The sequence below is a fragment of the Erigeron canadensis genome, chromosome 2, assembly GCF_010389155.1.
Source record: "Erigeron canadensis isolate Cc75 chromosome 2, C_canadensis_v1, whole genome shotgun sequence".
Lineage (NCBI taxonomy): Eukaryota > Viridiplantae > Streptophyta > Magnoliopsida > Asterales > Asteraceae > Erigeron > Erigeron canadensis.
The window spans coordinates 32,850,649-32,865,969 of NC_057762.1; the positions used below are offsets into that span (position 1 = coordinate 32,850,649).

The window sequence follows — 15,321 nt, forward strand, 5'->3', positions numbered from 1 at the left end:
AGGAAGTGGTGGTGAAGTCGGAAGGTACAAATTTGGAAATTTCATCACCCTCCCATGCCTGGTTGGAACTGGAAGTGGAATTCGTGGATGAACCACAGTCGAGAAAGATACGATCTGTCGGTTTGTATGCTGGTTGTGCAACTGTGGCGGTAAGACTACTAGGAGTAGCCCATTGTGGGAATGCCTCTCTTCCATTCAAAACAAGACACATGACACTCTCCAATCATTTGGGGCATTCCCCCCATTCCCTTGGGTGGAGGAATGCCTCAAAGGACATTCCCTAATTTTATTTTATTTTTTTTGATTTAAAACAAAATTATATAAAACATACTAAATTTTATTAAAAAAAACATTACAGTAAAAAACATTACATAAAAAATATATAAAACTAATCAGAGTCGTCATCGTCAGTGCTAACATAATCTCAAAGATCGGCGAAGGGATCGGCTGGAGGCTCGAAGTCATGTGGTGTGTTCGCCCAAATATGGTCAACCAAATCTGCCGTTAGCATGTTGTGGGTTTCTCGGTTTCTAACGGTACGCAGATTTTGGTTCCGAACTTCCATTGGAGTTTGTTGATTCCAATATGCGGGATTTAGGCTCGTTTCTTGAGCGTTGTAGTCTTGGCACACGGCTTTCCCTTCGTCTTCCAGAATCATATTATGTAATATGATACAAGCATAACAAACATCCTGAATTGATTTTTTCTCCCAATATAGCGCCGGATGTTTTAGAACCTTCCATCGTTTTTTAAGCACACCGAAAGCCCGTTCAATACCCTTTCGTGCCGACTCTTGTTTTTTCTTAAAAAGTCTTCTTTTTTCATCAATCGGGTCGGAAAACGTCTTCACAAACGTAGCATATTCAGGATAGATGTCGTTGCCCAAATAGTAGCCCTTCTCGTAATGGTTTCTGTTTGCCGAAAACGGAACTGCAAATACTATTAAAACATACAAAAATTGACTCAATAATAAATTAATATTTACAATTACACATTTTAATTAAACTTTTATCATTAAACTTTTACCACTAGGTGCCAAGCCATTAATAATCTCCACAAGAATCGGCGATGCTTCAAACACATTGATATCATTGTGCAAACCTTGTTGTCCAAAATAAGCATTCCAAATCCATAGATCGTTGGATGCTACAGCCTGCAATATCAATGACGGTCTACCCACATGACCGCTAGTGTAAGTACCTTGCCAAGCCGCCGGACACAACTCCCATGGCCAATCCATACAATCAATACTACCAATCATACCGGAAAAACCAAGAAGTTGTTCATAGACATTGTACATACGATGCAGATCGGTCGGAGTTGGTCTCCGTAGGTATGTTGGCCCATAAATTTCCCGTATACCTTTGAATGATATATATAAAAGTATAAAATACTCTGTAAATAATATATATATAATATAAATAATTATATATATATACTGTAAAAAATATTACCGATACAAAATTTTAGACATGCTTCCCTTGAAGTTCGCTTAGACATCTGCAAATACTCGTCAAGGAAATCACTATTCACGCCGTATGCCAATTGGCGAATTGCAGATGTACACTTCTGTACCCCGGCGAACCCTTTTCTCCCAGCCCGGTCATATCTCGTCTGAAAATATGGGTACCTAGCCTCCAAATCACCGACTACCACATAAATAAAGGTTTTGTCATACGAAACCTTTTTCTGAAAAGTCTCGTGTTGTATCGCGGTTGATCATTGAAGTAGTCATGCATCAAACACGCATGTGCTTCAATACGATTACGGTCAACTGGAACCGTTCGGTGAATGACTACGTCAGGTTGGTCAGCAAGACGCCTTTGAACTACTTGGGCAGCTCGTTGTAGTATAGCCTGGAAACGATCTGCGTAATTGTCGTGACCGTTAGAAGATCCAGATGAAGATCCAGATGAATCATCGGAATCCATATGGTGATTTTATAAGAGAATATGTGTATGTATTTTTTTTAAAGAAAATTTGAAGAAAGAATGAAGATAGATAGGTAGATGGTTGTTTAGTTATGTAAGAATATGTGTATGTATATATATATAAGGTGAAATGTTATAAAAAAAATACTAATAATAATATTTTTTTTATTCCAAGGGAGAAACGGCTATATGCCCACTAGCAAACACCATTTCGGACACGTTACAAAACCAAAGGGGCACGCTTTTTCAGTAAGTGGAACACCCCCGGGGCCAAGAGGAGGCGTTCCGGGGGAGTTCCCGGGCGTTCCGAACGGTTTCCAAGAGAGGGAACGGGCTATTCCGGACAGTCTAAAATGGAGGAGGAGCAAGGTACATAATGTAATAGATAGGGTGAACATGATGGTTAAGGAGCTAGTAGCAATGAAGTATGATAACTTTGAGTCCTTAAAAAGGAGTATTATTCTTAATATTTAGTGTTCCATGAATAATACTGTACTTGAATATTAATGGTAGTAATTAACTTGTCACAAATGCTCAGTAGATTTGGAAAGTCTTCTTGGGTGGTCCTTATGTGGATTTGTGACTTGTGTAATATTAGTGCATGCATGAGTTGTGACATCAAAAATGACATTCTTATAACTTGATATTTGGTGTGGAAAAAGTAGATTCTTTTATACAATTATACATGCACTGAAATCCATTTGAACAACTCAAAAGTCCAATTTGGATAAATATCAATTGAATGGTTACGGAGTGGAACGACCCCCGCCTTTCATAATATGAGATAATATACATCTAGGTGATATCGTTATAAAGTTTCTTCCCTGTGATTGATAAATAAGGTCTAAACTAGCTAGCTAGTAGGATATTGAACTTGTATATAAACATTATTCAAAACTCAGTAAGATCATCAATTCCATGAACTTGTATATAAATAAGGTCTAAACTAGCTAGCTAGTAGTAGGATATTGAACTTGTATATAAACGTTATTCAAAACTTAGTAAGATCGATTCCATGAACTGGTAGGTATATAGCTTGCATTTGGAATTAACCATTGATATATTCATATACTTAATTTGTCAATGCAGGACCAGGATTATGATTATCTTGAGTATATATATCGACCCATTAATCTACCTATATATAATATATATTCATAGCTCATATATATGAAATCTTGCTATTGTTTTGTGAAAGCCCACCCGACACACGTACTAGTACTCCCATTCATTACACCATTGTCGTCTACGACAAAAGCGTTTTCTTAACGCGTTGCTCTAAAGTTGACTAAACAAGAAAATTTAAGGGAAGGAAGAAGAACCAATCTTGTGCTTTATTTAATTTGAGTAGTTTCATTAATTAATGGGGAGAAAGGAATGGAGAGGTTGATATAGTTAACTTTACCTTCTAACCTATGCTTCGATTTGTAAGAATATGATAAATAAGACGAAGTATACAAAAACATATGAGTAATAAAGTAGGGCAAACTTCACAAAAAATTACATTTGAGCAAGATGATAAAAGTTTTGTATTTCTTAGCCACGTAGCTAGATAATGTATAGTAATTTTAGACCATCCTTAACGTGCACGTCGACACCTTTGTAAAGTCCTTAAACTCGCTAAGTAAACTACATTAAAAGTTAATTAGATAAACTTTGTGTTTTTGTCATTTCTTGCATTGCATTATTCGCCTCTACAAGTATTACATAGTTATAAAAACATATTATCTCTGATCCAACTAACAAAGAAAAAATAATGAGAGAATATAATAAAGAAAAATACATATAACAAATAAAATAGATAAAAAAGTTGAGACTTGGTATAATTAGTTTTTTTCTAAAACATCAACCCCACCATCCAAAAATGAAGATGTAACTCAGGTCAGAAAAGTCCCAGAATCTCGTTAAATTTTTTATAACTAACTTGCAACTTTATATATATAATTAGGGTTTAGTATCTGGGGGTGTAAGTAACTTTTACACTTTTTCTATTGTGTGAATGTAACTTTCATTTGATTCATTGAATGTAACCAACCCGCTAAATTGAACGATTAATGTAAAAGTGTATACATGCATGGCACACCATATGAGCTGCCACGTTGAAGGTTTTTATTGGTCAACGTAAAAATTTTACATTAATCGTTCAAATTTAACGGGTTAGTTACATACAATGAACCAAATGAAAGTTACATTCACACAATAGAAAAAATGTAAAATTTACTTCCATATGCTTAACCCACATAATACTCATATTGTTTACCATAAATAAAAATGTATGGATCATCACACAATTATATTGTTATAGTTGAAAGCAACGATAACATTCTTGAAGCCATGTAAATATAATAAACTAAATATATATATATACAACTTTTAGATTATCATTGTATTTTGATTTTGATATATGAAATTCACAAGTTACAGTATATTACCAAGTTATTTAAAGAAAATAAAATCCTAATTAGACCTAAACCCTTATATTAACTACTTAAAGTTGTCGATAATTCGATTACTAGGACTCCTCATATTCACCATTGTTGATTGACACTTTGAATAATGCAACATTTCCATCATCTTCTTTCCCATTATGTTTTTCTTGCATAATTTCCTTGCCAACACTTCCAATGACCATTTCCTCGGTAGCTACTTGTAGCTCGAACGCACACTCTAGTCCATGAACAACCTCCTCCATAGTTGGTCGCGCACTCCCTTCCTCATGCAAGCAACTATATACAACCTCTCCGAACTTCCTTAAACACTCTGCTGCAACCTTACCACTTATGTTTGGATCACTTATTTCAATAAGTGTTCTCTTTTGATAGCAAATCTTGTCCCATTCTGCCAAACTCACTTGTTCAGCACTCGATCACCCATGGATCGATAACAGGTCTTGCATACAACACTTCAAACAAAACCACCCCAAACGAGTATACATCCAACTTTTGCCTCAGGTGTTGGCTTTTGAGATATTCTGGATCTATATACCCGATACTACCTTTTACCACGGTGGTTACATGTGTATTAGACGGATCATTTGAGCTTGTCTTTGACAAACCGAAATCAGACACTTTAGCAACCATATTCTCATCTAGTAAGATGTTTGTGGACTTGACATCTCGATGAATTATTGTATGTTTTTCGGTTGAGTGGAGATGATGCACCCTTTAGCCGCTCCAATGCAAATATTGAGACGTGTTTTCCATGATAAAGGAGGGTTGTTTGTATTGTAGAGATGTTCTCGTAGAGTTCCATTCACCATGTAATCGTACACAAGGATCATCTCTTTATTTTCATCACAATATCCAATCAGGGACACTAGATGGACATGGCGTATTTTAGACAACAATTCTATTTCTGTTTCGAGGGGTAAACCTAATCAGGGTTTGGAGCACCAAGATTACCATCCATGCTTATCTTAAAGACTTCCAAACCATTCAAATAAGCATCTAAATATCTTTCAGATTTGGTGCTAGGATGCAATGCAAGCCACAAATCTTGCTTGCTTGGGCGGCCATCCATTTGGTTGACAAACACAACATAATCCTTGAAAAAAGGATACCCGGTACCCTTGGGTCCATTCGAACAGATCAACTTGCTCTTCAGCTGTTTGATTATTAATAAAAATTATAAAAATCACCTGTCCTGGTTTTGTGTATTGTTGTATGATGTTGCAAAAATGGAGCCTGAGCATGTAATAAAACCCAGAATCAACTGGAAGTCTCCAAGTCAGGTTGTACTGGTCAGCCAGTTTGCCCGTACTCCGTTGGGTTTCGTAAACTTGCTCAGGTGCTGTGTAACTTGGTATCTCGGGGGTGTGTGTGATCGGAGTCGTGTTAAGAGGTGTCTCCCCATACCATGCACCGTATATGTAGTTATCATCTTGATCCCAAAACCGGTACATACCCGTATCATACTTAACGGATATACGTTGCCCACCCATGTTTAGCCTCTAAGTATTTTCAAGAGCTGTTTGGTTATCAGTAATTGGTCCTGTAATCATACCAACGGGTTTCGGTTTTATAGCAGTATTAAAATACAGATTGTCAGGCATTGAAATGATTTCAATACCATTGATGAAGGCATATGAGTTGGGCGATGGTGTAAAGACAACGTTTAGCGTTTGTGCATTGTTTACATGGATAAGGAATTCCTTGACAATTGTTGCATCCGAGCGAGTCTTTTCTTGAAATGAGACATGTAGGAAAGCACTGAAGTTGGTTAAAAGAGAGTAGCCATTGGACGATACAGAGAAGAAAGATTGGTTTGCATTAAAGGTTGAGTAGGTGGCAGGACAGAAATAGAGGCGGAGAAATTTGGGACCTCGAGACAGTGGAAAAGTGTAGGTGAACGAAGAAGTGTTAAAGATTCGGGCAGTGGAATAAGGAACTGTAGCGACCGAAGGATCTTGAGATGAAGCATTAAATGATAAGGAAGTGTCGACAGAAGGTAAAAAGCGGAGACATTTATCACCGACCCACATCTGGTTGGAACTGGAAGTGGAAAGGGAGGATGAACCACAGTCAAGAAAGATGCGGTCTGGCGCATCATATGATTCTGCAGCAATTGTGACCGTGAAATAGAGAAGGAGCAAGATACATATTGGTATAGTGAGGGTGGACATGATGGTTTGTTTTAGGTAGTACTCCGTAGTCCGTAGCACATAAGAATGTATGATTGCTTGATAAATTCTTAGAGAGGAGTAACTCTTACTAATTATTCATTTACATAAAATAATAGTGGTACGTACTAATTAAGTTGTCACAAATTTATCTTTGTCTGCTTGCTTCAAAAGTAAACTTGGAAAGTCTTCTTGGGTGGTCCTTTTTTGGATTTGTCTATTGGTAAGTTATGACATGCATAACTTACACGCCGCTGTGGAAAAGGGAGATGTGTATATTTGCACAAAAATCCATTTGAATGAGTCAATAGTCCGATTTGGATAATATCAATCGAATGGTTATGGAATGCAACGACCTCCACCTTTCATATTTCATTATATGAGATTATATATATCTAGGTGGTATCGTTATAAACTTATTTCCTGTGGTTGATAAATAAGGTCTAATTATAAACTCGAAGGATATTAAACTAGCTTGTACATAAGCAGTAATATTTAAAACTTTCTCAGATCAAGTAGATATATAGTTTGCATTTTTAACCATTGATATACTCATATACTTTGTCTCTACCAGAATTACCATGATCATCTCGAGTATATATATCGACCTATAATTAATCTATCTATATATATAATATATATTCATAGCTCATTTAGTCATATATATGAAATTATGCTATTGTTTTGTGAAATCCCGACACTAGTACTCCCATTCTGCGCTATGTGTATGACAAAAGTACATTCTTGACGCGTTGCTCTAAAATTGACGAAACAAGAAAAATTAAGGGAAGGAAGAGGAACCAATCTTGACCTTTATTTGACTTTCATTAATTAATGGGGAGAAATGAAATGGAATGCAAAGGATGATATAGTTAAATTACCTTCTAACCTATGCTTCAATTTATGGGAATATGATAAATAAGACGAACTATACAAAAATATACGAGTAATAAGGTAGGGCAAATTTCACAAAAAATTACATTTGAGCAAGCTAAAAGTTTTGTATCTCTTAGCCACGTACATAGATAATGTATAGTAATTTTAGACCATCCTTAACGAGCACGTCGACACCTTTGTAAAGTCCTCAAACTCGTTATAACTACATTGAAAGTTAATTAGATAAACTTTGTGTTTTTGTCATTTGTTGCATTGCATTATTCGTCTCTACAAAGTAACAGATAGTTATAAAAACATATAATTTCTGATCCAACTAATATAATAAAGAAAAAATAATGAGAGAATATAACGAAAAAAAATGTTTAACATATAACAAATATAATAGATAAAAAAGAGAGACTTTGTATAATTAGTTTTTTTCTAAAACATCAACCCCACCATCCAAAAATGAAGATGTAAGTCTGTAAGTCAGATCAAAATAGTCATTTGTTTTAGCAGAATCTCGTTACATTTTTTATAACTAAGTTGCAACTTTTATATATAATTATACAGGGAGGTCTACATAATATTGTTTACCATAAATAAAAATGTATGGATCATCACACAATTATCTTATTATTATTCAAAGCAACGATAACATTCTTGAAGCCATTTAAATATAATAAAATAATATATATCCAAATTTTGGATTACTGTAATGACACCATTGTAATTTTGATATATAAATTCACAAGTTACAGTATATTACTAAGTTATCCAATGAAAATAGAATCCTAAGGCCTAAATCCTTATATTAACTACTTAAAGTTGTCGATAATTCGATCACTAGGGACTCCTTAGATTCACCATCGTTGAGTGACACTTTGCTAATTAATGCAACATTTCCCTCATCTTCTTTCCCATTTTGCTTTTCTGACATAATTTTCTTGCCAACATTTCCAATGACCATTTCCTCGGCAACTACTTGTAGCTGCAACACACACTCTAGTCCACGAACGACCTCCTCCATAGCTGGTCGTGCACTCCCTCCCTCATGCAAGCAACTATATGCAACCTCTCCGAACTTCCTTAAACACTCTGCTGCAACCTCACCACTTATGTTCGGATCACTTATTTCAATAAGTGTTCCCCTTTGATAGCAAATCTTGCCCCATTCTGCCAAACTCACTTGTTCAGCGCTCACCCATGGATCGATAACAGGTCTTGCACACAACACTTCAAACAGAACCACCCCAAACGAGTACACATCTGACTTTTGCCTCAGGTGTTGGCTTTTGCGATATTCTGGATCAATATACCCGATACTACCTTTTACCATTGTGGTTACATGTGTATCTGACGGATCATTTGAGCTTATCTTTGACAAACCGAAATCAGACACTTTAGCAACCATATTCTCATCAAGTAAGATGTTTGTGGACTTGACATCTCGATGAATTATTGTATGCTTTTCAGTTGAATGGAGATGATGCAACCCTTTAGCCGCTCCAATGCAAATATTGAGACGTGTTTTCCATGGCAAAGGAGGGTTGTTTGTGTTGTAGAGATGTTCTCGTAGAGTTCCATTCACCATGTAATCGTACACAAGGATCATCTCTTTATTTTCATCGCAATATCCAATCAGGGACACTAGGTGGACATGGCGTATTTTAGACAACAATTCTATTTCTGTTATGAATTCCTGAAAACCTTGGTTTGATGATGGACTAAGCCTTTTGATTGCTACAATTTTTGTAGAGTTGTCTATATGTCCTCTATACACCTTGCCAAATCCTCCATTGCCAATGATACAATTGTCGTTAAACTTATTGGTAGCAGCTTTCACTTCTTTGAGTGTAAAATGACGGCAACCCTCTAACGTAAGTAATGGGTTATGGTTGCTACGGGTACGCTTATGCTTCCATAAAAGAATAAGTAAAACAATAAGCAAAACTAATCCTCCCCCTACACCTCCAATTATTGTGGCATACCCTGGAGTCTTCTTCTTCTCCTTCAGTTTTAAGGGTTGATAAACATAATCAGGGTTTGGAGCAGACAGACTCTCCAGCAAGCTTAGCTTGAAGACTTCCAAACCATTCAAAAAAGCATCTAAAGATGCTCCAGAAAAATCTATGTAAGGATACAATGCAAGCCACAAATCTTGCTTGCTTGGGTAGCCATCTGTCCTCTTGACTGACACAACATAATCCTTGAAAAACGGATATCCGCTACCTTGGGTCCATTCAAACAGATCAGCTTGCTCTTCAGCAGTTTGATTATTAATAAAAATCGTGAAAACCACTCGATGACTTTTTGTATACTGTGGTATGATGTTGCAAAAATGGAGCCTGAGCATGTAATAAAACCCAGAATCAACTGGAAGTGTCCAAGTCAGATTGTATAGATAAGAAAAATTGCCCATACTCCTTTGGGTTTGGTAAACTTTCTCAGGTGCTGTATAAGCCGGTGTCTCAGGAGTGTACGTGATCGGAGTCTTGTTAAAAGGCGTCAACCAAAGCCCTGGACCGTATACGTCGTTGTTCGCACCGTATAGGTAGCTATCATCTTGATCCCAAAACCGGTACATACCTGTATCATCTTTACCGGATATTTGTCCCTCGCCCATGTTTAACCGGTATATATTTTCAAGAGCCGTATTGTTATCAATAACGGGTCCTGTAGTCATACCTACGGGTTTGGGGTTAGTAGCATTATTAAAATACAGATCGTCGGGCATTGAGACGATTTCAATACCATTGATGAAGGCATATGAGTTGGGCGAAGGTGTAAAGACAACGTTTAGTGTTTGTGTATTGTTTACATGGATGAGGAATTCCTTGACAAGTTTTGCATCCCAGAGAGTCTCTTTTTGAAACAACACGTGTAGCAAGGCACTGAAGTTGGTTAAAAGAGAGTAGCCATTGGATGATACAGAGAAGAAAGATGTTTTCGTATCAAGGTTGGAGTAGTTGGTTGGATAGAAATGGAGGCGGAGAAATTTGGGCCCTGGAGACACTGGAAAAGTGTAGGTGAATGATGAAGTGTTAAAGATTCGGGCAGTCAAATAAGGGATTTTATCGTAAGAAGAATCTTGATATGAAGCGTTGAATGAAAAGGAAGTTGTGGTGAAGTCGGAAGGTACAAATTTGGATTTTTCATCACCCTCCCATGTCTGGTTGGAACTGGAAGTGGAATTGGTGGATGAACCACAGTCGACAAAGATGCGATCTGTTGGTTTGTAAGCTGGTTGTGCAACCCCAGCGGTGAAATAGACAAGGAGCAAGGTACATAGTGGTATAGAGAGGGTGAACATGGTGGTTTTAAGGAGTAGGAAGAATGTATAAATAAAATAAAATGGGAGAGTACTTAGTAACTTTTAATAATTGGTCTTTCATTTTATAAATAAAATAAAATGGGAATCACTGGGTCACAAATGCTTGTCTGCTTGCTTCAAGACTCAAGAGTAGACTTAATTGGATGGTCCTAATTATGTCGATTTGTGTATTAATTAGTAATTTGTGAAATATGAGTTGTGACATTAGAAAGTAACATGTTTACTTGAAATTTGGTGTGGAAAAAGGAGATCGATGCGTATACATGCACAAAAAATCTATTTGAATGAGTTAAAACTCCAATTTGGATAATATCATTTGAATGGCTAATAGGCTGCGGAGTGCAATTACCTCCCCTTTTCATATGGGTCTGTTTGGCAAGGAGCTTTTAAGGGTTTAAAAGTCTTTAGCTTTTAAAAATAAGCTCCTTTGAAAATTATAGCCATGTTTGATAAAACATAAAAAATCAAAAGCCCCAGCTTCGAAAAACTCCTAAAAGCCCCAAAAGGTCTTTAAAATAAAAGCTCGTATGAAGAGAGTTAAAAAAAAAGTCCCAGCCCCTAGCCCCAACCTCAAGCTCCAGCCCCAAGCCCTTAACTACAGCCCCAACTCCAAACTTTTGTGCCAAACATACCCAATATGAGATTATATTTAGATGGTACTGCCATAATTTTATTTCCTGTGGTTGTTACTAAAACTTCACAAAACTAGTAGGACATTAAACTTTTACATAAACAGTATTCAAAACTATATCACATCATTTTTATGAACTGGTAGATAGCTTGCATATTGAACTCTGCCTTTAGGACCGGGATTACAATGATCTCGAGTATTGATCCTGCAGCTGTTTATGCGGGAATACACCTATAATTGTTTTATGCCCGTATGAAATCTTGCTCTTGTTCCTTAAAAGTCGGACATTTCTTAAGGCGTACACCCATTCAATACCATTATCTATGAAGAAAGCAATTATTGACGTGTTGCTCTAGAGTTGTCGAGTTGACGAAACACGTACGAGAAAGGAAAAGAAGAAGAACTAATCTTGTGCTCTTGAGTTTCGTTCCCGATCATTAATCCGATAGCAAAACATTAAAACTCAAGTCTTACTAAAACAAACAAAGGCTTGCAAGTGTTCATTGGAAACCAAACCTTAACTAATAAATATCCAACCTTTAATGAAAATAAATGAAGGGACAAAAAATCTGTTCATGTTTGTACATTTCAAATAACTGAATTTCAAGCATAGTTCCGTAACGATTTTCCGAACATTCGGTTAAGTTAGTTAAATCGATATACGAGTAATAAAATATCTTGAGCCACAATCTAGTAGTAACAATATTTTGCTAACAATGCCAGCTTAACATTCAATATTCAAAATATTATATTAAAATAAATAAACAACAAAAAAAAAAAAGTTATACCATTGCATTAGGTTTTATATCGAAATCAATTGAACCCAGTTTTTTTTTAAAGGTGTAGATTATTTGCTCGCAACAGAGGATCTAGCTTACGTTGTCTTAACCGGGTCCACGCTAGAGAGCCTAGAGAGCCTCCTCACCCTCAATACCTAATAGGAGGAGAAACTCCCAACTAAACTGCCCAAAGGTACGACGTTTAATTGGAATAAAACCATGCCCCTCTACTTCACTGTAGGACTTTAAGTGAAATTTCCTTTAAATGTCCTTCTCATGTCTCGAACTCGAGACCTCCAGCATATAAATCTGGTGCTCAACTACTGAGCTATGATGGGAAGTACAATTGAACATAGTTATTAATTACTAAATAATACGAGTAATAAAATTATTATTATTATATCAATAGATATGATGGTAATAATCAAAGTGCGTTGTAAAATAAAATAATTATTAATTATAATATAATAAAAAGAGATATAAGGATTTAAAGATGAGTGAACATCCCTAAAGTTGATTAATTTAATTTTCGGCGAGCAGTTATGGCAGTGGCTTAGTGCGCGATTGTAGAGTGGCAACTGGTTTTTGCTTAAGGTTGACACACCAGTTCAATAGGTCAGATGTTTGTAAAGACTTTTATTTCTTAGAGGCGTTTGGAATGATAACTGTAGTTGTGACTTAAATGTATAAAATGACAAAAAAGTGTAAGAAATAAAAATGACACCATATATATATATATATATATGTTATATATATGTATATGTATATGTCCACGTTCTTGTTCACATGTTAAAAAATGAGTATTTATAAGGTTTTGAAACAAACTTTCTTCTACCTATGGTATCAGAAGTCATGGGTTCGATCCTCAATCCCAGCAAGGCTGGAGGTCCTTTTCTACCTATGGTAGAACTTGGAAGCAACCTCTCTACCTTTGGTAGAGGTAAGGCTGTCTACATATCAACCTCCCCCAGACACCGTCAAAGACGGTATTGGGACTCAAAAACCCGTGAAAGACGGCATTGGGAGTTACTTTTTAAACCAATTGGGTTGCATCAGTGGTTGGAGCTCATGCCTTTGGAAACAAAGGTCATGGGTTCGATCCTCATGCCCAGTAAGGCTGGAGGTCCTTTTCTACCTATGGTAGAACCTGGAAGCAGCCTCTCTACCTTTGGTAGGGGTAAGGCTGTCTACATATCAACCTCCCCATACACCGTCGAAGACGGTATTGGGACCCAAAACCTGTGGAAGACGGCATTGGGAGTTACTTTACTTTACTTTTTTGAAAAAAACTTTCTTCTGCAACATATATTTTTATAACGTTTAACATGTGAATGAACAAAAAAAACATGTGATCCAATACATAACTTAAGAGTTCTCAAGGTTCTTACAAAAAAATGGGTTCTCAAAATAAAGGTCTCATATATATATGTAAGGGGGGGCTATTTATGGTACATGCAATCCAAAAAATACGTACAAGGTTCTTCCTCCTTCGTCCTTCTTCTCCGGTGAGAGAAAAGATAAATATAATACATAGGAGAACAAAGTACAAAAGTACAAGTAACAGCCGTCTGATCACAGATCTTTACGGCTCAGATCAATCTTTTTCCTCCTTTTCCGGCCAGCAGCCGCCACCTGCTTCTTCACCGGCGAGACTGTCGTCGCCAACCACCACCTCCTTCTTCTCCAGCGAGACAACCACCGCCAACAACATCATCTCTGACCACCCCAACCACGACGCAGGCAGCAAGGGCTTCGCCTGTACCGTATCAAACCGTCACCATCTCTTGGATCGCCGCCTATCAAATCCATACGATTACCATATGCGACCCTTAACAACCAATTTAGAACGGATGAGGGCAACGCCCGTACCGTATCCACCCGAAAATGAAACTGAATTTTGCCAGAAAAGTCGCCGGAGATGTCGTCGGAGGTGGTGGCAATGGCTTCGCCTATACCATATCAAACCGTCACCATCTCTTGGATCGCCGCCCATCAAATCCATACGATTCCCATATGTGTCCCGTGAGAACCAGTTTAGAATAGATGGGGGCACCGCCCGTACCTTATCCACCCGAAAACGAACCTGGTTCTCCCCGGAAAAGTCGTTGGAGATGTCGCCGGAGGTGGTGGCGGTAGTTATCTCGACGGGGAAGAAGGAGGAGGTTAGCGGTCGCCGGAGAAGAAGGTGGTGGTTGGCGGCAACAGTCTCGTCGGAGAAGAAGGACAAAGGAGGAAGAACCTTGTACGTATTTTTTGGATTGCATGTACTATAAATAACCCAACCATATATATATATATATATACACACCCATATATAGGGTAACACTCCGGTGAGAACAATCTTAAAATAAAAATGGTGAGAACACTTAAAAACATCATTTTGATGCATTAAAAGTCCATAAAACCAACATAGTGCAGAACTAATTATCATCATTTAAGTGTTTAACAACACATTGATCCGTCAAAATCAAAAAAATCACGTTTTTTTGGTAGATGCATCATTTTGAAGAATATGCATCCAAGATGGATACACAAAAAAAACATGATTTTCTTAATTTTGACAGGCCAATGTGTTGCTATGCACTTAAATAATGATAATTAGTTATGCACTATGTTAGTTTTATGAACTTTTAATGCATCAAAATGATGTTTTTTAAGTGTTCTCATCGTTCTTATTTTAAGACTAATCTTATTTGATTGTATATATATATATATGTATATGTATATAGAGGATCCTTATTTTGAGAACCCATTTTTTTGTAAGAACCTTGAGAAATCTTAAATTATGTATTGGATCACATGTTTTTTTTGTTCATTCACATGTGAAACGTTATAAAAATATATGTTACAGATTTTTTTATTTTTCAAAACCTTATAAATACTCATTTGTTAACATGTGAACAAAAACGTGAACACACATACACACACACACACACACACACATATATATATATATGTCATTTTATACATTTAAGTCACAGCTACAGTTATCATTCCAAACGCCTCTAGAAATAAAAGTCTTTAAAAACAGCTTAGATAAAAAGGTACAGTTTACAACTCCAATTAAAACCTACAGCTACAAGTTACTACTAGAGCTACAGCTATTTTTGACAAACATACCCTTATATATTTATTGTTTTACAACCGAGTAA

At 36.6% G+C, this 15,321-nt stretch overlaps 2 protein-coding genes and 1 pseudogene across 2 annotated transcripts; all 3 read right to left on the bottom strand.

The window, feature by feature from the left end:
- Nucleotides 1-424: 424 nt before the first annotated feature.
- On the bottom strand, nt 425-1,931 carry LOC122588109 (protein ALP1-like). Its single transcript, XM_043760248.1, has 4 exons — nt 1,745-1,931; nt 1,455-1,649; nt 1,027-1,362; nt 425-939 (listed from the first exon to the last, which is right to left on the bottom strand). Exons 1-4 carry the CDS (start codon nt 1,929-1,931, stop codon nt 425-427), a joined length of 1,233 nt encoding a protein of 410 aa, XP_043616183.1.
- A 2,512-nt stretch (nt 1,932-4,443) lies between these two features.
- Nucleotides 4,444-6,578, bottom strand: LOC122588110 (annotated as a pseudogene).
- A 1,546-nt stretch (nt 6,579-8,124) lies between these two features.
- On the bottom strand, nt 8,125-10,761 carry LOC122589418 (receptor-like protein kinase FERONIA). Its single transcript, XM_043761711.1, has one exon. It carries the CDS (start codon nt 10,736-10,738, stop codon nt 8,240-8,242), a length of 2,499 nt encoding a protein of 832 aa, XP_043617646.1. The 5' UTR covers nt 10,739-10,761; the 3' UTR covers nt 8,125-8,239.
- Nucleotides 10,762-15,321: the final 4,560 nt, after the last annotated feature.

Excerpts from the sequence above, each read along its gene's own strand:
- LOC122588109 (XM_043760248.1), bottom strand. The coding sequence starts at position 1,931 with ATGGATTCCGATGATTCATCTGGATCTTCATCTGGATCTTCTAACGGT. Across the intron at positions 1,650-1,744 it reads TCGTATTGAAGCACATGCGT|TCGGTGATTTGGAGGCTAGG; the intron begins GTTTGATGCATG and ends TTTATGTGGTAG. Across the intron at positions 1,363-1,454 it reads ATGTCTAAAATTTTGTATCG|GTATACGGGAAATTTATGGG; the intron begins GTAATATTTTTT and ends TATCATTCAAAG.
- LOC122589418 (XM_043761711.1), bottom strand. The coding sequence starts at position 10,738 with ATGTTCACCCTCTCTATACCACTATGTACCTTGCTCCTTGTCTATTTC.